Source organism: Cyprinodon tularosa, unplaced genomic scaffold (genome assembly GCF_016077235.1).
Source record: "Cyprinodon tularosa strain WSP-4 unplaced genomic scaffold, ASM1607723v1 ctg88, whole genome shotgun sequence".
Lineage (NCBI taxonomy): Eukaryota > Metazoa > Chordata > Actinopteri > Cyprinodontiformes > Cyprinodontidae > Cyprinodon > Cyprinodon tularosa.
The window spans coordinates 604,336-625,286 of record NW_024039651.1 but is presented as its reverse complement, the minus strand read 5'-3'; the positions used below and the strand labels follow the sequence as shown (position 1 = coordinate 625,286).

The 20,951-nt window shown below is 37.0% G+C and overlaps 1 protein-coding gene across 8 annotated transcripts in view; it reads left to right on the top strand.

The window, feature by feature from the left end:
• arvcfb (ARVCF delta catenin family member b) overlaps positions 1-20,951 on the top strand; it is a 386,639-nt gene that overhangs the window by 232,893 nt on the left and 132,795 nt on the right. For 7 of the 8 annotated variants that reach the window (XM_038273622.1, XM_038273620.1, XM_038273621.1 and 4 more), the window contains one exon: positions 17,749-17,907. In XM_038273622.1, coding sequence (XP_038129550.1) covers positions 17,749-17,907 — 159 coding nt within the window. Of the gene's footprint in view, positions 1-17,748; positions 17,908-18,265; positions 18,285-20,951 lie in introns of those variants that run through there. The other variant, XM_038273628.1, reaches the window with a different exon arrangement.

The following is a 20,951-nucleotide window of genomic DNA, read 5'->3' as shown; positions in this document are numbered from 1 at the left end:
TCAGAAATTACCAAATGACAATAAAAAATAATAAATTTAAGAAATTCTTCAACCAAGGACTACATAAAAAAGTAATTTATAATCATTAAATTAAATTTTCTGTTCCAGTTCAATTAAATCATTTGAACATAAATAGAAATGAGATAAACAAAATTTTCCTCTAAATAAAATATATCAGGTATATTTACCCTGATTTCTGACATTGATTAGTGATTAAAGAAAGGATTAACCCTCTACAAACAAAAGTGCTTTTATGAATACCATTACAAAATTAAAAGTTTGAAGTTGTTGTTTTTTTTGTTGTTCACATATTCTATGATGAACAGCCATAACTTCATATATTTTGATGATTATTTGTACATCCCTTTTGAATACTCAATGCAGATAATCACTACAAAATATTTTATTTATATTAGTATCTTCTACCCATTCTCAAGCTAATAATATAGCACATAATTCTGCTGCATATATATACTGAGAAAAAATGATGTCAAGATTAGGGATGGGGATCGTTAATATTTATTGATATCGATACCTTTATCGATACTCCTTATCGATCCGAGTCTTTATCGATACCACTATCGATACTTTTCTGTTATTTGGTGGAAAGACGATGCAACAATTTTTTTTACAGAACTGGTATTGCTTCTATTGCTTAACAAGTGAGCATAACAAAAACGTTTCTAGCCTTCAATAAACATGGCTAATGTAATAGGCCACTTCGAAATGACATAAAACTAACTAGAATATATTTTCACAATTGTTGGTTAATGTATTGTCTACTGTCACTTTTCATCATGTTTTTAGTGAGTAGGAAAATATTTAACAAATAAATAATTGTATTTTAAATTAAATGTAATTTTTAATAAATGTTGGCATCAGTAGTTTAATTATATATAGAGCAATATACAACTGTATTACTCATGTTTCTCGCCAAAAACAAAATTTCCCGTTTTCTTTACGTTACACTTGAACGCATCATGATAACCTAATTGTCGTTTTACTGAGCCAATCTGAACACATCATCACGCAGCACGTCTGAAACTTTATTTACTTTTCAAGCTAACTAGCTTGTATGCTTCCGATTACAACACGGATTTCACAATTAATATTTTTAACTGACCGGACAAGCTACAAAGTCTGTGTGCGCTTACCAGTGATACTCTGAGTGGATGATTAAGACGGGCCCGACCGCGAGCAAAGTTAAGCAAGTACGTTTGCTTACAATTTCATTCCAAAACATTGGTGGACATGCTGCAGTGATTGACGTCACGACTTCCGGGTTGGAGGGCGCTTGGAAAGTGATCAGAATCCTTTCCGTTTTTCTCTTAAATGTGAAAAAATAAATAAAAAAACGGTGGTATATTTATTTGTTCATATTTTGCTATTTATATATACGTAATGTTAAGTCAAACTGACGGACGCTTCATAACCGGTTTAATTCGCTTTTTTTTTCTAATTCTATGATTAATGGGAAGTAAGCCTAAGGGCGACGCTAGAGGGCGCCCCCAACACATTTGTCGCCCTAGGCAATTGCCTAACTCGCCTGTAGCAATCGCCGGCCCTGCATGCAGATATAATACTCTGAGGCAACTAATGCATCACATTAACCTAAAGATGCTCTGCTAACTTTACTAGCAGCCAGGAAGGAAAAAATACTCTCTGAAGGGGCAGGATCATCTCAAACATAGTCAATCACAGGCAGTTTCCTCCCTCAAAGTGACAACATCAGAAATAAACCTACAGAAAGGGATCAAAAAGCAAGGAGGAACAAATCTACAGATGAATAAAAAGCAGCCCACCAGTGCAGAGGAGCATGCAGTCGTGTGTGATATATATTGGAGGCCTCGTTGTAAAGAATTTCCATGGATAAAATGTACATGCGTGTGTTTTAAATAAAGCTGCTTGTCTTTATTACGCATGTGCCCTTTTGTCAGAATTCTGACTAACATAGTTGTTTGGCAGATTTTAAGACTACAAAGGTAGAAATGGTTTAGGGGCAAATGACTGACACCTGGTACTTGGTACGTAAACACTGTGCCAGCTATAGTTGGAACTGTTATGGGGAACCTTTGCTCTGGTTGTAACTGAGACTGGACCTGGCATTGACCTTGGATTTATCTGCACGCAGCCCACTCCTCCTCTTTCACCCTTGGAGAGCACACTGTTTTGGCTGCCTGCCATCTATTATCATCCCCTTCCTCTTTCTTGGCGTCCTTTCTTCCCCTGCTCCATCCCACAAATGAGCTCTGTGTTGAGTCTGTGGATCATGTGGCCACGGTTCACGTTTGCTTTTTCACCCCGGTGCACTGCATTCTCACGCTCTGCCTCGTCTCTTTCATTCTCGCTGGAGCTTAATCACGTTATTCTCTGCTGCCGAGAACTGCTGCTAGGGCAGGTGGTTGTAACAGAAGGGGCTGCTGGGAAATTGCACCTCCCAATGTTTGCAGGGCGATCCTTACTTAAGAATACATTTTGTAAGAGGCATGTAATGATTGTTGGCGTGGCTCCGGAGAGAAATCCTGTTAGTTTCTGCAGAGGGGTCAGACTAAGGCTGAGCACGTTGTATGTGAGCGCATTTGGACAGGAAGATGACTCTGATCACACCAGAATGGTTTGACCAGGTGGTGATCTGACAGATTGTACCGTCTGAAACTGAAGAACCCGAGTCCCCCTCCTGCTGTGTTCAGACTGAGACGTACAGATCTAATTTTTGCTTTCGTGTGGGAGTGAGTGGGAAACGTCTGCTGTAGTTTGCAATTGGAAACATGGGTCCCTGTTTCTATGGACTATATACTGTGGAAGACTGGGCACTGAACTCAGTATCTCTGCTTTAAGAAATAAAACTTTTATTTTTTTTTTTTTTTTCCCTGACCAACCTTATTTTGTTGTATCCCATAAACTGAAGTATTTGGCAGACATTTTTTTAGACTTCACTTTAATTTTCTTAAATTTAATTTGTGATGCAGAAAGTGTTTTTCTGGTTGATTGTAATCATCATAGTGCATATTTTAAAAGCGACCTTGTGATCCCATTTCACATTCATTTTTAAGTGCTGAAAATGCAAATATCCACTGCCTGTAATTTTTCTGACTAAGCGGCTTCAGACTAAAGGTCCATGAAAACACCTCTGGGCTTTTCAAGGACAAGGAGTCAATCTCTATCTTTTCTGCAGGGGCCCTTTGTTGCTTTAACAAATCACACAATTGTTTATACTGTATTTAAAATGAGGATATGAAAAAAGATAGTTTAAAATGTTTTATTGGTAATTGGATATTAAATAAGCTGAAACAGAGAGAAAGATCTCCAAGTCTTAATAAAATGACAGATCTTCTACTTGGTTTTATGAAACCAAAAATGATTGATTAATAGTGGCATAACATATAAAATCAACTTTTTTATCCTTTACATATGTTTTTTGGGTGCTTGGAGTCTCTTTGAGTGCAGAACATTCGAGTTTACTCTGGGTGAATATCTTTTATTCTGTTTGGCTTATATATATATTTTTTTATCTCTCACTTTCCTCTATTCTCCATTTCACTTTTCGATCTGTTCCCTCACAGCATTTTATAAACAAGGTCATAGATTTCCAGCCTACAGATTTTGCAGATCCACAATTTTTGTTTCTGGCAGAAAATTATTTATAGTCCAATGTCAAGCATATGGTTGAGTAAAATTGTAAATAAACACACACAATTCCTTCCACTGTTCCTCAGTTTTCCCACTGCTATAATAATAATAATCATCGTATCTCTTCCTCAAACTATAAAGATGACTAAACGGGATGCAGTGGAAAGCTTTAAGGAGGGCAGACCAAAGCATTGCAGCTCCACTTTATAAAGATCTTGATTTAATGAGTGAACTGTAAAAAAGAATTTAAAAGCATTAGATCTCCCCTTTTAAGAGGTGGTTGTTACAAACAACAGAAATGTATTACAATTTTTTTTACCATCCATCCATTTTCTTCCACTTATCCCGGGCCGGATCGTGGAGGCAGGAGTCTAAGCAAAGATGCTCAGACTACTCGATCCACGCACACCTTTCTAGCTTCTCTGGGGGGACCCCGAGGCAACACCAGGCCAGCGCAGAGACAAAGTCCCTCCAGCGTGTCCTGGGCCTTCCACCAGGCCTCCTTCCAATGGGAAATACCTGGAACACCTCCTGAGGAATCCCACCAGGAGGCATCCGAAACAGATGCCCGAGCCACCTCAGCTGGCTACTTTCGACGTGGAGGAGCAACGACTCTACTTGGAGCTTCTCCTGGATAACTGAGCTCCTCGCCCGATCTCCTAGGGTGTGCCTAGCCACCCTGTGAAGAAAACTAATTTCGGCTGCTTGTATTCACGATCTTTTCCTTTGGGTCATTACCCAGATGTCATCACCATAGGTGAGGGTGGGAACGTAGATCGATCGGCAAATCGAGAGCTTCACCCCCCGACTCAGCTCCCTCTTCACCACGACAGTCTTATACAGCGACCACATGGCTGCACCAATCCATCTATCAATCTCACGCTCCATCCGTCCCTCACTATTAACTATTAGCATCATTTAACCTAACTTTTCTACATAGAAAATATATTTTAAAGAAAATCACTGAGGCATTTCAACCTTATTCTAACTAGCTTTGACAATGTGGTTTCGTCTTTCCAGTATAATTGAAATATGTAGCCATTTTTTAGGACATAAAGTTCGCCTTGTCTCAAACCCCTTTTGTCTCATTCAAATACATGTGTAAAAATGGTGATATAGAAATTCAGTTATCAGCTTACCTTCTTCCTCAATGTAACCATTTTAATTGATATTGGTAGTAATTGTGTATATTTTACATCATTTAGTCACATTTAGAATGCCCTCTACGTTAAATAATATCTATCAGGGATGAATTACAGCCTGCCACCAGAACACATAATGGATCCAGCATTCACATTGTTGTGTTTTATGAGCAGAGAGGAGGCAGTGAGAGCTTTTAATTAGCTTTATGCTATTTCAAGTTCAGAGCTCTTCATACCTGGATGAGACTCTCATTGTAAAGTTGTGCTGTAATGATGCATACATCATTGTGTTGTTGCTTCTCTGAGTGTAATCAAACCTGTATACTGTATAGTATACTCTTGCATACAATGCTTGTAGTCGTATAGATACGATGATCCATTAAACACTGAACGCAGACAAACAACACCATCCAGCTAAGTGTTTATTTCTTAGCCATTAGCGGCTTGGCAGATAGCTAGCAGTAGCTGGAGGCGAAGGCGGCTGGTATAGTAGAGTGCAGACAAAACTTGACAAAGGTGTTTATTGTACTGCTGTTAAGTATAAAGTAGAGCTACATTTAACACTTGGTCCTTATTAGTGGTTCAGTGCAACATGGAGGTCAACCCTCCTGAGCACAGTCCAAGTCAGAAACAACTCAAAGACCCAGCTGTCGTTTTCCTGGGTTGTGCCTGGGTCAGGAGTTTGTTGTGGCCCTTGAAATTAGAATATAAAATGTCTATTTTTAAAACTTATTGGACAAATTGAATTTTTCTAGCTCTTGGCATTTTTCACTCAGTAGATGATTATTGTGATTACATTACTTCCAAGAACTGCGTTTGAAAAAAAAAAGTTGATTCTTATCAAATGTTTCTGTAAAATTTAGCAGTATATTCATATTAAAACACAGCTAACATGTAGATTTTCTTCCCTGGTACACTAGGTAACAAGTGTTCTGTGACCCTCACAGGGAAATTATTTGTGTCAACGTGGCGGTGGAGGTTGGTTGAGGACCCAAATGCAGAGATGAGGGAGGCAGAGATAAGTTCTTGTAGTTTTAATTAAGTAAACTGTAATAGAAACAAAATACAGGAATCAAACCCAAAAAAACCAGGGGACGCCTGGAGGAAACACAGATGGGGAGCCAAATAACAACAAGAACCAGCGATCTAGAACTGCACAGGGGGAGTGTATATAAGAGACAGAGCAAAGACTGCGGTAATCAACTGATATGGAGCGGGCGTGGATGGAAGTGGCTAGAAGGGAGCTAGAGGAAAGGAGACAGGCACATGGGGGCAGCAGAGAGTAAATAAAGGCTGCTTAAATATAACACAAAATCGAAAATAAACGAAAGGTCAACAAAAAAAAAAATTACTTAGATAAATGAAACTCGAAGTCGCAAAGGGGAAAACCATAACAATTGGATATTATATTTTAACTCTTAAACTGATAAAACAATGTTTTTTATGTACTAGCTCAGTGAACACATTCTGCCATGAAAGACAAATTTTTGTTTAAAATGCCATTCATTGCAAACTTGACTATTTTTTGATAAACCTATGAATATCCTTTACATTATTAAAACCTTGATCCTTATTGATCAAGATCAAGCCAATAGAGCAGAGGTCACGGATTATCGGACCATGTAATTTAAGAGACAAGTAGCGGACCTGCTGGCTAATCCGGACCCAACCTGATTTAAAGCATTTATAAATTATAACATGTTGTCCAACGGCAGTGTCTAACTTCTCTTGTGCCTCTTCTCCTGTTAACATGGTAAAGCCGTCTGAGCATCCAGGACCAGGCTACACGTGATGCAAATTAGCCAATGAGCTGCTGTCAGTCTGGGTTGCTGCTGCTGCCACTTTTAGACACAGCAGGCAAACCTGTGGCAAGCTGGGCGATGGGAAAGAAGGAGAAGACGATGAGAAAAAGTGAAAGAAAGTGTGGAACGTTGGAAGAACTGCGGTGAATTGGTGACAAAAAAGTGCAACATTGTGCTCAAAGAGGACCCTGCACATTTTGAGTATGTTTGGCTCAACCTACTGATTCTGATTCCCCATCATGAACAGAATCAAAAATAAATATTGATCCAGGCTCAAAATGAGCACCTTGATATGTGCTTGAGAATGGCTTTGTGTCCAATCAAACCCAGGTTTAAAGCCTTGCAGGGCAGCATAAAGCCCACTGCTCTCATTAAATCAGAAAAAAGAAATGGTCAGTTCAGGTGTTTTATAAAATATGTGAATCAAGAAATTTGTCTATATACCAAACTGAAAGATTGTTGTTCTTTACTTAAAAAAAAAACACTTTAGATTTTAAAATGGAAAAAATTTCTAGATTTTTAAATAGTTTTTTTTTATAAAAAAAAAATTCAATGTATAACAAGTTTTGTTTCAGTGTTACATTCTGTTTAAAGTAATAGATAATAATTAAAAATGTCTCCGGACCTTTACTGGTTGATGATTTTCTTTATTCGGACCCCACTGATTTTTTAATTGGTTACCCCTGCAATAGACTAACAGCAAAGGTCTTTGAAAAGAAATGTAAAAAAAAAAAGTCAGGTAATTAAAACTGCCCCCCTCTTACTGTTCGTACTTTCTGACCCGTCCTGCAATTATGGCTCCTTCTCCAAAGTCCAACGGAAGTTTTTCTTTGACTCTTCCTCAGAGAAGCTCCTTATCTGCCTTCTATCGCTCGCTTTTCTCTCTCTGTCTCTATTCTCAGACAACATTGAGCAGCTTATTGAACACAGATGATGAATGGGGGTGGACTGATACCCGATAGCTGGTTGGTGCTAATTGACACCACTGTATCACTTAATCTGCTGCCTTTGTATTCCTGGTTGTCCTCATTTTTTCCCTTTTCTGCACTGAAAGGGTCTAAGGATGAGCTACTTTGGCTAAGCTGAATACCTGTTCATTATCTATTGTATTAGGAGAATTCTCTGAGTCTCTTGTCAAGGGTCGCGTCTTTGGAGGAATCTTTTCTCGAGGTTATTTATACTATGAGGACGTACACATGGTTCAGGATAGTCTGTCTTTGATTATATAGTCCGATCTCTTTGGACTTCGACAAACATGCACATAAATGTTAATCTGTAAGTCTTCATGGTTTATGAAATTGCTCTAAGTCTATTTCAAATTTTCCAAATCATACCCTTATATTGTACAATGCTTTAACATTGAATCTCTTCCTACCTTTTTGTACAATAATGTATTTTATCTCGTCTTTGCTTAACACTTTTCTTTTTTTCACCTGTTCTTATCCTGTATAATCTTTTAGGAAGAATTTTCAAGGCTCTTTCATTTACCTGAAACATAAAATCAGAGCAAGGTTTTTATTATTTCCTAAAGTGAAAGAGTAAATTAAGAATTTTGCCTTCTTCTTTTCCTCTGCTCATTATTCATCTGGTATATATTTAATTAATATATATCCTTTTCCTAGCCTTGGTGCCATTCCGAACTTAGTCCCGCCCACACAGTTTGAGGTCGGGAAGTTCGGTCTGGCATTGCTCAATAGTAGCGCGAGTATGCAATATCTGGCGGGCCAATCAAATTGTCAGGGCGGGCTTTATACGATGATGGACAGATGATCAACAGTAATGTAATAAACCACGTCACCAAAGCGCGCTTGGGTGACAACAACAATGGCTGCCGCTGGAGAGTTGAGGTGTGTAGATTCTGCTATTAGGTCTGTTCTAGAAGATATCGACAGCAAATTAATTTTAAAAGAGGAACAGAGAAACGCGATCAAGGCTCATCTTCTTATTCTAGGGGTGCAACTGCACGCTTTGATTTTTGTTGACAACAACTATGCGTCGCTTAACATAGCACTCCGTTGCTCTTATTGGTTGTAGGTCTATCCAATTGAGTGCAGAGGCATTTTTTTCCCTGGTTCGTTCGAAACACGCCCCATAATCACAGCTCTATGGAGCAGTATCAGACTCATATTCTGACTATCGTTTTCCAGCCATCCCCGTTGAAAAATGCAGCAGTGCTTTAACTCTATTTTAGACAGATCTAGATGTTTTTTTTTTATGTCGACCTTTTTGAAACCTCTCTGACCAGCTTCCATCTTGTCTTGATACCAGTTTGGGAGTAATTTCCAGTTCATGTAATGATAACTGTGTGTACTTCGGTACTGCATATATAACACGCATTGTACTTTTTGGTATTATGCTCTGACTGATTCTTTTTAAGTTAAATTCCTGAAGATCCTCAGAAGAAGATCTATAAACTATGAATCTGTCTAAAAAATCAACAGAGCAAACGTCAGATGCACCATACTAACATAACTGAGGTTACTACCTGGTTATTCTAATTCTCCATAATTGATGTTAGTCTTCGAACCAAGAAGGCTGTAGGTTGAGTTGCCAAATACAGTCCTTATGTTTACCATTAATTTAAGATGGGAAAAAAATGATTCCTCAGTAACCAATCGATGGTGTTTGAGTCATGATGCAGCTGATTTAAAATGGAATTTTTGTTAGAAGTTTCCTTTTGCATAGAATTTTTTTTTTTTTCCCAAAAATTTGCATGGGCGTGAAACCTTCTCCCCTTCCTTTATTAAACGCCTCCCTCTATACCCTTTATTCCACTTTATCATTCCTTTCTCAGAAATCCACCATTAACTCACTGTGCTCCGTCTCCTCTGCCCTTGACTGCTTTCTTGAGTCTCCTTGACTCACAATCAGCCCCGTTTTCCCCTGTGACTGGTAAAAAGCGGTACTAGCCCACAGCCAGACGCCTTTTAATCATTTATTTAGGGGCTGTAATGTCAGGTTCGACTCCAGTCTCTCACCTAGTGCCCATGGAGACAAGGGGGAGGGGAAATGAACGAGAGATGCAGCTTTAAGTATTTCCTTATTTTTGCAAGCAAAGAACATTTATTATGGAAATAAAAAAAAGAATCACATTTTGTAAATTCAATTTGGAAGGAAATGCAATGCAAGTAAAATAAAAAAGATTTTGAAAGTAACTTTACTGTTTTCTCAGGTTTAGTTAAAAACAAGAATCTTTATTTTTTTTCTTTTATTTTTCAAATTTATTTGAAGATTTTATATATATTTTTTTAATTTCAGTTTTTCAGACTGAGTTTTACAAATTGCATTGTATTCAAATTGCGTTTCACAGATTTCATTCTCTTCTCTTCTGATGCGAGATTTTGTCTTTACTGTTAGCCTGCATGGACATTAGCAACAGAATTTTTATTGGTCGCTGCGTGCGTCAAATATGAGTGCTTAAAATAAAGAGAACATGATCTTTTAAATACAATTAGAAAATAATGCAATTCCTAGTCTGAAAAATTAAACTAAAAACATAGGACAAATATATTACTTTATTAGTAAACGACATTAAATATTAGTAAAAAAGTTTTTTTTTATAAAATTTTAAAAATGAATATGAAGAAAAGTGAAAAAAAAATATTTGCAAACAGCAAAGTTACTATTAAAAGTTGTTCTAATTAAAATTATTTTCAAAATATCATTTTTGAATTCCCTTATTTTTAAATTAGAATTTAAGAATTTTTTTTTTTTTTTTATTGTTTCGGGTCTCTGCTTGCAACAATAATGCAACAAAATCCACTCGTTAAGCTTGGCTGAAGAAAGCAGTTTGTCAGGAACCTCCAGTTCTTCATATTCATGGCTTTTCCTGGAATAATTTACCTTAAACCAATGTATGATCCACCTTTGTGGATTACACCTCCTCTGGGTTTGCACAATTAGCCCATAAAAAGGCCCCAGAAGTCATAGGGATGTAACTAATTAATTAACAAGAGGCACACTTATTGATTATGAAGAGTAAACCCAGAGTGTCTTCCTCTAAAGCACCATAAATCCTTTAAAACCACAGCTCTAACTTTGCACTCAGCTGAGGAAAGCAGAGGGTGATCAGTTTTAGGTTCACAATGATTTTGAGAAAAACTACTGTAAGATTCCCCACAACATTTATAAACAAAGTTTGATTTAGGTAATTTTCAATGAATTAGGAACATCACTGTCTATGGTTCCATGCTTGCCTTTTTATCTTTAAGTCTTTTTACCGGTAAGACTGATAGGTAGCACCGCAGTAATTTACATGGATACATTTAGACATATCTTTATTATTCATTCAGCTGTATTTATAGTCTCCAGTGTGACACTTTGGAAAAGTGTACATTTCCCAAATATTCATCAAACTCATGCCTTTTTAATCTGAGTTTCCTTTTTGTTTTTCCAATTAGTGAAATGTCTTCCATGGTCCTGATTCAATCATCTTGATTCGGTGGGTCTGACTTCCACCATCTTTTTTTTTTTGTTATGTCCAGTTGTTTCTGTGCAGATTCAGAAGATGTTTAAATGACTGCCGTTTACTTCTACACTTTCACTCCAACATCCTTGAGGTGTTGGTGTAGAGCCCTAGAAATAGAATAGTGTAGAACGTAAAAAAAAAAGTTAAAATTAGTTAAAATTATCATATTGGGCAAGTGTTTATTTGATTTATTATTGATTTAGTAAACTTAATTTGGTTTATGACAAAATATGTGCTCAAACAACTTTCTTTTATTTTTTATTTGTATTTCATACATTTCTGTAATGAAAATACCCCTTTAAGAGGACAGGATGCATGATGGGAAGAAGAAAGTTCATGATCTGGGTGTATGTTAAAAAAAAGGGAAAAAAAACTATATATGCTGAATGCTTGAACTGTGGATTTAGTTTAATAAAGTTGCACAAAAGGGAAAATCTATGTGTTTTTTTTAGTTCTTTTTAAGGGTGCAACATTGGGATTGGTTTGCTTTAAATTTCAGGCATTATAAAGAGTAATTTTTCAGCAAAACGCCTTCCATTATTGTGAATTTGTTATACTTTGCTGTATTCCACACATTCAGAATCAATAATTATCACTAACTTTAATCTTAAGTTCTGAAGTTCACTTCTTTTGAGGTACAACCTCCTAGTGTATTGTAAGAGGCTGTATTTGGTGGTATAACTTGTGTTTATATTAATCCCTTGATTGTAAATACCTAAAGAAGTCGCTGTCCTCTAAATCTTAGTTTATTTTTATTTCCCGAAGACTCTGAACATTTTTTCAAAAGGATGAAAACAGCTGTAATTCCCTTCATTTCCAGTTGTTTAAATGCTTGACCAGTTGGCCCTGATTTAAACTTGGTTCCATGCTGGCCTTTTATTAACATGCCAACAAACTGAGAATCTTCCTTTTTTTGCATTTACATGATAAAAAAGCCACATAAATAATGTCTTAAACAATCCTGTGCAGTTAATATTTAGTATGGAGCAGCAATCTGCGGATTAAACTACAGCTTCTCTGTTACATCGACATGATGTTTGTCTCTGATGTCCATCCTAGAGCCGTTGTTTCTCCCTGATTACTGTCGGTGCACATTTTCATGGAGATGCCAATAAGTTACAATAGATGCAGAAAAGCTGTGTGTATATTTCCCGCCTGACCTTTCTTTAATTCGTTTATTTCTGTGCCTAAAGAAACATTTACAAAGTTGAATGATCTTTCTTTTCGCCATTTTGCAGTTTATAAATCCCTAAATAAGTTTTTTTTTGTTCCAGCACACAATCAGGAGGGTAATTCTCATGTAGAATGAGCATAACAGGCATGCTGATTGCAGGGAACTAATCAGCTCTGACCTTTTCTCTCTCTGGAGGTCTCTCTCTGTAGAGCAGTTCTGGTTAGCCTGAGGTCAGCTGTAAAAGAAAAAGAAAAACCTTTTCCTCAGCTTCGTATTGACTATTTAAATAAGCGTGCCTCTTTCAGTGGAGCAAGATAGCCTATACTGTCATTAGTCCCATTACTGGTGCTAATGACTGGGAAAAACTCTCATTGGAACCTTTTTTAGGTCTAACGAGTGAACTGAGATCTAATTGCCTCTTAAGTTACCAGATTTAGTGGAGCAGGTGCAATGTGTCCATCTTTTTGCTCTTCACAGGGCGATATTCACGCCCAAACATCAGCCCAGGTCTTTTTCCCATCTGGGGGATTGAAGCAAGAGAACCCTGGAATTAGGCAAAGAGATCCTCAACTTAAAAAGTGCAAACTTTAGACTAATCAGAGGGAAACACTGGAGATCAAGGAGGACTTTTAGGGCTTTGATGCCTGAAAAAGCTTCCCAATCAATGGAGAGCTGTTCACTTATTAGTGTCTTCAAAGACGTAGAGAAAACAAGCAGTTCTTTCTCGAAAAATCTGTTACCTGAAGAGTTTGGACAGAACACAGATAGGAAAAACGCTCAAACTCGTTTCGTTTTGATCTCCCTCCATCAGCTCAACTTTTTGTAGCTGGCTGAATGAAAAAAAGCCTCTAATTGGATCAGTGTTTTTATCCTTATTGCATGTGAGGGGAATTTTAAAATAAGGAGGATTTTATTTGAGCACTGATACGTTGTGATTTGGACTAAATGAAAAGGGAGAAAAGTGAATGTTCAAGAAATTCTTTAGGTTTTCGACAGAAAATATATATATACCAAAGGAGTAATCATATTCATTTTTAAATAAATACATTTTAAAAATGCCATTTAAATCATCATTTTAAATGTATCTTCAATTATTCAATGGAATATTTAAACACTTAATTGTGAATTTTAACATTTAATGATATTTTGTATATTTAAATTATGTATTAGATTAAACTAAGATTTACTTCTAATTATTTCATGATATAATTTTTTGTCCCTTCCATCTATTTCAGATCACCCACTGCAAAAAAACTCTGAAAATGAGTGAAAATGTCTTAAAATAAGTGTATTTACCCTTAATTTGAGTAGGAAAATTAGATTATCTGCCAATTGAATGAGCATTTTTATTATTAAAATAAGATAATTATTATGCACTTGAAATACTGTATGAGACTGCAGTATTTTTTTCTTGTATTAAATGTAAAATGTCTTATTCCATTGGCAAAGTGATTCTCTTATCTGCAAAAGGAAATTCAAGAAAAAATGCACTTATTTTAAGAAAAATTGACTTACTTAGATTTAGATCATATTGCAGTGCATCTCCTAAACCCTCAATTTCTGTAAGTCGCTTTCCAGCACCCTAAGCTAACCAAGCTAGAAGTTGTTCATACTGTAGGAAACAAAACAGATCTGATATTTATTTGATCATCTCTGATGGAGGGTTTATTCTAGGAGGTGAATGTGTCTCTGTTTTTGCCTGAAACTCAATAAATTCTCAATCTGCTTCAGCAACAGTCAATGCAGTCTGGAAGTTAGAGGTCTAGTGCCCCTAGTGGCTTAAAGTTAAACAATTTTGCTTGCAATGGTGATGCTGGTGTAAACTTTTGCTTTATTTATTCTGGATGGAAACGTTAGCTGGATGCATAACATCTGTGCGACAGACATCCTTTAAAAGCAAATTCCTTTGAGTCAGTTTCAGCATTATGGTCTAAAAAACACAAACTCCCTGTTCGCTTTTTCCTTGGTCATCAGAAAAAGTTCACAGTGACTCTACTCAGTTTGTCTCCACCTTCATCCTCTCCTCCTTTCCCATTACTCGTGACTTCCTGCTGCTCTCTTGACTCTGTACTGTTTTGATTATGTGCGATTGCCTCAAATGCCTTCCTTCCCTTCTTCATCATGAAAGCTGTAATTTTGTCCCGCTCTTGTACTCTAGAAGCCCATTGCCGGGGCATTGCATGTCCAAACACTGACTGCTATTGTTGTTGTTCTTTTTTTCCTGCCAGTTGAAAATGCAGCTGGAAACATGGCATTCACTTTGAGGCAGCTATTATTATTCTCCTGAGAAGATGGACTCTTAATTTATTGTTATATAATCAACATTAATGCAGCCCATAACGTAGGACACACCCACACAATATAGGTATTAAAACATTTGTCTTGGTTGGTTGCTATCACTTTTATTCCCATTTCATGTTACCATAGCAATGTAATTCACTAAAACCATGCCCCAAGAATATCATAGGAATGAAAGTGGGGGGAAGATATAAAGACATAAATATACCATATTTTGGAGGCTTTGCTGCAGGGTCATACATGCACCTACAACAACAGTTTAAAGCTCTGTATGTAGATAAGTCCTTCATCTTCTTAAAATATAAGACGGTATATTCATACCTGCTATGGTTTTTCGAAAATTATTGTTCAAGCACCAAAAAGTTTAAGGAAAAAACCCAGATTTATAATGCAACATATTTTTTGGACTACAGAGCACACTTCACTAAACTGGAAACATACATATATAAGCTGCTGACATCTACTGAACTATCCAAAAATGCCTGAAGAACATTTGGACAGTACTTGCATTAGCGGTTCAGTTTACCTGGTGACGATAGTCACCAAAAGCTCCAACAATTCCAGTCGGCATCAGGGGTGGTCAAGCAAGTCACCAGGTGTGGCAACGGCAGATGTCAGCAGGTATGTCGAAATAAATCTTCACCAGGTTTTACGCTCTTACCTGATGTGAGCTAAACCTAACTAACCCCATGAAACCTTTGGTGTCAACTACAAACCAAGTGACAGGCACCTCCAAAATTTCATGAGGAATTTTCTATTTTTTATTTATTTTCTTTTTATTATAGAGTCAGGGGAAATTTTTAAATCAGTACTTACTTACTCTCATTGGTTATCCATGGAGATGTCTCCTTTTTTTTTTTATCCATGGCCTCCCAGTTAAATATGGATCAAATATGACTTCCAGTTTTCAAAGCTTTCAGCTAGGAATGGGTTGGAAGTTGTAAACTGCTTTGTTTCTATTAAGGTGAATTCTGTTTTGTTTTCTCCTTTCTTTATATGTTTAAGTCACAAACCATTATTGTAGTAATTTTACTATTAGGTAATCAGATTAAAACAGTCACCTTTCACAGATTGTGTGGCTGATTGTCTAAGTTTATTTAATGAGTTGTTTAAATACATGGAGAGTATTTTAGTTCCTTTCAAAGAAGATGAAAAAAAGGATACATTTTTAGCTTTCTGGTTACATTTACAGTAATTAAACTGAAGCTGGATATGTGGTTATGATCACCATAAACAAAAAAGTGCAATTTTGGATTTTTTACATTAAAAAGCATTGTTATATTTTGGTAAGAAAGAACGCCTCTTTATTTTTCATGGCCAAATACTCTGATGCTGTTTTTGGTGCAAAAATATCCATCCATCCGTCACGCCTATCCCAAGCAGGGTCACGAGGGGTGCTGGTGCCTATCTCCAGCTGTCAGTTGAGAGGCAGGTCAACCCTGGACAGGTCACCAGTCCATCACAGGGCAACACAGAGACAAATAACCATTCACATACACAATCACCCCTAAGGCCAATTAACCTAACAGTCATGTTTTTGGACTGTAGGAAGAAGCTGGAGTACGCAGGGAGAACCCACACATGCTCAGGGAGAAAGACCCTAGGCAGGGAATTGAACCCGGAACCTTCTTACTGCAAGGCAGCAGTGGTACCCGCTTCACTACCGAGCAGCCTGTGCAAAATCGTAGTAAAAAAAAAAAAAAAAAAAAACTGAAAGCAAAGTTTAAAAAAGTTGAAAGTATAAAAACAAAATATATTTTTTTATATAATTTTATTTTTTTTAATCAACTGAAAATTTGGAAAAGATTTTAATCAAAAAAGGATTATAAGAGCAACTTTGCTGTTTTGTCACATTTTGTAAAAAATTTTTATATATATATATATATTTATATATATATATATATATATGTGTGTATATATATATGCAGTAAACCTTTCACACTGCAAAAAATCTGAATCTAGATAAGTCATTTTTTCTTAAAATAAGTGCATTTGTTTTTTAATAGAGGAGGTAAAAGAGACATTTTGCCAATGGAACAAGATAATTTACACTTAAAATAAGAAAACACAATTGCATTGTCTTATTTCAAGTGCATATTATCTAATTATCTTATTTTAAGAGTAAAATTACTCATTCCATTGGCAAACTATCTTATTTACCTGCTCAAATTAAGAGTGAATACACTCAATTTAAGAAATTTTTACTTATTTCTAGATTGTTTGCAGTGCATGTTCTATGACATTCAGACGTTATAAGCTCAGATGGATAACGCACAGCAACTTTGTTCCTTTCAACCTTTGCTGATGGAAGTCCTGCTCTCTCTCGCCGTCTTAAAGTGCAGCACGTGTTTCAAACATCACTGAAAATACCTCCTAAGTAAATAGCTTCTTTTAATCTGCTCTTTCTCTGGTTTTATTCAAATCATTTCACTGACACCAACGCCTAATGTTTCCTTATTCTCGCAGTATCAGCTTAAACTCCATACAGTGTTTAACGTAGTGACCTGGTAGGCTGTTGTTTGAATTCTTCTCTCTTGGACTTGAAGAACTGACTCTGAAGGATACGTATTCGTGCTGAAAATCACTTGTTTCCCATCAGTGTTTCACAGTACATCTCAGAATTTAAACAAATTGGTTTATTAAAACTGCAATTCCTTTAGCTTTTTTTTTATTAGTTGGAATTTTGTGTTTGAAAAAAAAAACTTCTTTAAAATCCTTATAACTTTATATTCAGTTTGGCAGATTACACATGCAATCAGCTCAGATCACCTTTGCAAATAATCATCATTGCCTTGTTAAAGTACATATTTTAAATAATAATGCATTTTCTACTGACAGCAAAAAGGCAAAGTTGTTATCATTTCAGCTGTTTTTTTTGTTTTGCATACAGTCATTTTTTCCTATTTCGTTATCACAACACTTGTCATTTATCTGATGTTTTCAGTGCCGTAAAACCTTATTTCTCATTATTTTTCACAAACTTTTTTATCAAAAGTGTTGTTTTTAAAACAACACTTTTTTATCACTGTGCTTCTGCAAACTCTGCTTTTCTCTGCTGCTTTTTAATGTCGTTTATTGCTTGGCAGCACAGCTAGAGAGTCATTTTACTGTATGTCTAACAGACAATTACCTGGAAGTTGTTTTTTCCCCCACGCTGTGCGACAGCGATTAGGGAAATCAGCTTGTTGAGTCCTGATTGCTGAAATGTATCTCCTCTTTCCGCTCTGTGTCCAGGAGCAGAGCCCCAGTAACGCCACACCCCTGGCCATGATGCAGGAGCCGCAGGAGGTGGTGGAGGAAACGGTCACCATAGAGGAGGACCCCGGCACCCCCACCTCCCACGTCTCGGTGGTCACCTCTGATGATGGAACCACGCGGCGCACTGAGACTAAGGTAACATCTCAGAGGTGGTATGGTGTTCAATAAAATTCAAATTGGAAACCAAAAAAAATGCCTCGAAAAAGTAAAAAAAGGCTTTTGCAGCAGTTGATGTTGCTTTTCGCCAGATTAATTCAAAGTGTCAGAATGGAAGTTCTCAAATACTCTGCTTGCAATCCCATATTTTCATTATTTGGGAGTCTAAATCCCATAATCCTGCCGCCCGAAGGGGCTGCCTCCCCCTGCTTTATTTCTTATGATTATGTTTCATTATAAACAGTCAGTTTTTTTTGTCATTCTCAGAGTTGTGTGCTTCTCAGAACCTCCTTTATTTACTTGTCCTCTACTGTGTTTTGTTGTTCTTCTGAAAGGATATGTCAACCAATGTGAAGGTGAGTGTAGTCTCACATACCGACGCGGCTTTTGTCAACCATGCCACAAATGTTTGCCCATACACACCCCAGCAGCCGCACACAGCACAGCCTGCATATTTTAAAGCTAACACAATTGACCATGTTTTAAATCACAGCTTGCTGCTTTCACCCCCCAACGTAATCCATCCTCAGTAATACTATCTCTTGTATGTTTTATTCCTCTTAGCTTGAAAAACCTTTGGGTCAGAAATGCAGCATCGTTTATTGACGATGGTTATAACTTTAAATAGAGGATTTTGAGGTCAGTAGATTTAAATTTAATTTAAAATGTATCGTTTTTTTTTTTTTTTCAATAAAACATCAGAGATATGTCAAATACACAAGTACTGAAAACAAGTTCAAGTTGTCCCGCATAATCTGTAACACATGCTGACTAATGTGTTAACAGTCTGCACACCACTTCAAGAGGTGTCAATAAATTACACCCTCATTAACCGAATGTGTTCCTGTTTTAAAATATGTTGTGAAATGTGGCAAACAAACAGGTGTTTATACAGCATGTATCTATTTATAAAAATAGAAAACAAAATTATTATTGGCAAGGTCATGTCCGTGCTTAAACTTCTGCATTAATTACTGCAAGAAAAATACTTTTTTTTTGGACAAATTCTCTTTATAAAAACCAACCAAGAATATGAAGAAGAAGTATCAAAGATCTATAGACATTTACATGAATGTCCGGTTTACTTCCACCACCAAACTAAGTCTGTTGCTTATTTCCGGTTGAAAAGTTCAAAGTTTTGTTACATTAGATATCAATGGCTATAAAATGGGCATATTCTTATTTATTGCTCATAAAAGAAGGTAGTTTATCAATACCACATCCTGCTACGTTATTAAACTGGAAGGATAATAAGACAAAATGGCCTAATGTTACAACCAGCAATAGCTATGAAGTCGGCTGTTTGCTGACATAAAGACACAGGGAAGGAGGCATTAATGCCAGAGGTTCGCAGGTCAAGGCTGACTGTAGGGTGGTTTCAACTCATCAGGACCATGGGTTACCTTTAAACTAAATTGAAAAGGAGGTGGATCTGGATCACTTAATAGCTGAAAGCGTGCTGTGCTGTTTTCACTGAATTTTATGTGGTGGACACTAGGTGGCTCTTATGGATTCTTTTCAACCCAATTCAGAGTTTCCAGCCGCAACTAAGACCACAAACCGTATTCATCTCCAACTCTTCCTTCCGCACACCACCAAGTTCTTATTAGAAAGATTAAAAAACTGTGGTCCCATATATCTGATTGGGAAACATATAAGTCCTGGTAATTTACTCGGACCAAATTCCCGAGTCAAAGAAGAGTCTGAGTGAATTACCTAGTCAGCTGTTTTCACTCTTAGCCCAGATATGGTGAAAAACATAAACCTAATATCACCAGCAGGTTGCAGTGATGCAAGGAATGTAGCTTTAACAGATAAAGTTAACAGTTGAAAATGACTTTTTCAAAAAGCTGGCTTTTAAGTTTAGTAATAACTTGAATATTAGTAACAGAACAGTAACAGTAACAGAATCCGGACAGCTCCTGACATTTGGCGTATGATTTCACTCACGCATGTTGCCAGCCTGTTTGTACGTACAACATGTAGCAGGAGTCAGGACTGTTGCTGGTCAATGCATTACAACAAACATTTGGCATAAACACAAAAATGCATACTTTACCCAGTAACATAAAGCCTCAAACCAGAGTGGTTCAGGTAAATTAACGCCTGAGTGCATCTGTTTGTCTGCAGATGAATCCATGTTTTGGCTAGATTATTATGTCAGAGCTCAGAACAGAAGGATCCAGTAATTTGAGCTGGAAAAAACAGATTTCTCAGAACGCTTTATTGACAACAGAATACAGAAAAGGATGGAAATAATTTGGCACTGATGGCTGGTCTGAAGGCTGGTTAACTAGAAGCTAATGTAGGTGGATCAGATAAGTGGGTAATGAGAACTGGGCGGAGCTACAGTAAGCAGGTATGTGAAATGAGTTATCAGACCAGGCATCAGTGCCAAGATCATGACAGCCTCCCAAATCAAACATCATGTGTAAACTGGTATACCCTGAACAACTAGAACAATTTCATCTTGGCCACCAGTTCATCAGAGCAATATCATATGGGGAGTGATTTGTCTACAGAGTGATACAGTAGGCATTCAGTGTTAGAGCAAACACTTTTATTATCTTAAAATTATCTTAAGAGAGACACAGGGGTCGGGACTGGAGCGCAGAATGGTTGCATCAAGGGTCGAGTCCCCTGTTAATGAGTTATGCACTAAACCCCTGTTATTCTCAGGGTGTCCACATATCGTTTATGTTTTCTTTCACTCTGTCACGGCTGTCAGAAAGCTGCCGCCTTTAAAAAATAAAAGCCTAATTTTCTGTTTTTCAGTGTTGTTTGCCAACACAGTGTGTTCATGAGTTGACTCTGTTTGTGAATAGCACAAATTGCAACACATCAAGAACCACTTCCTTTTTTACTTAAAAATAAAAGCCTGAGTCCACGATCTATGTTGGCCTTAAGTTGGACCTGTTTACGGTAAATATTGGATGTCAGCAGTACTGTCTTCCTTTGCTGGTTCTATTCTTAATAGTCTAGAACAGGCATCCCCAAACTCGGTCCTCAAGGCCCCCTCTCCT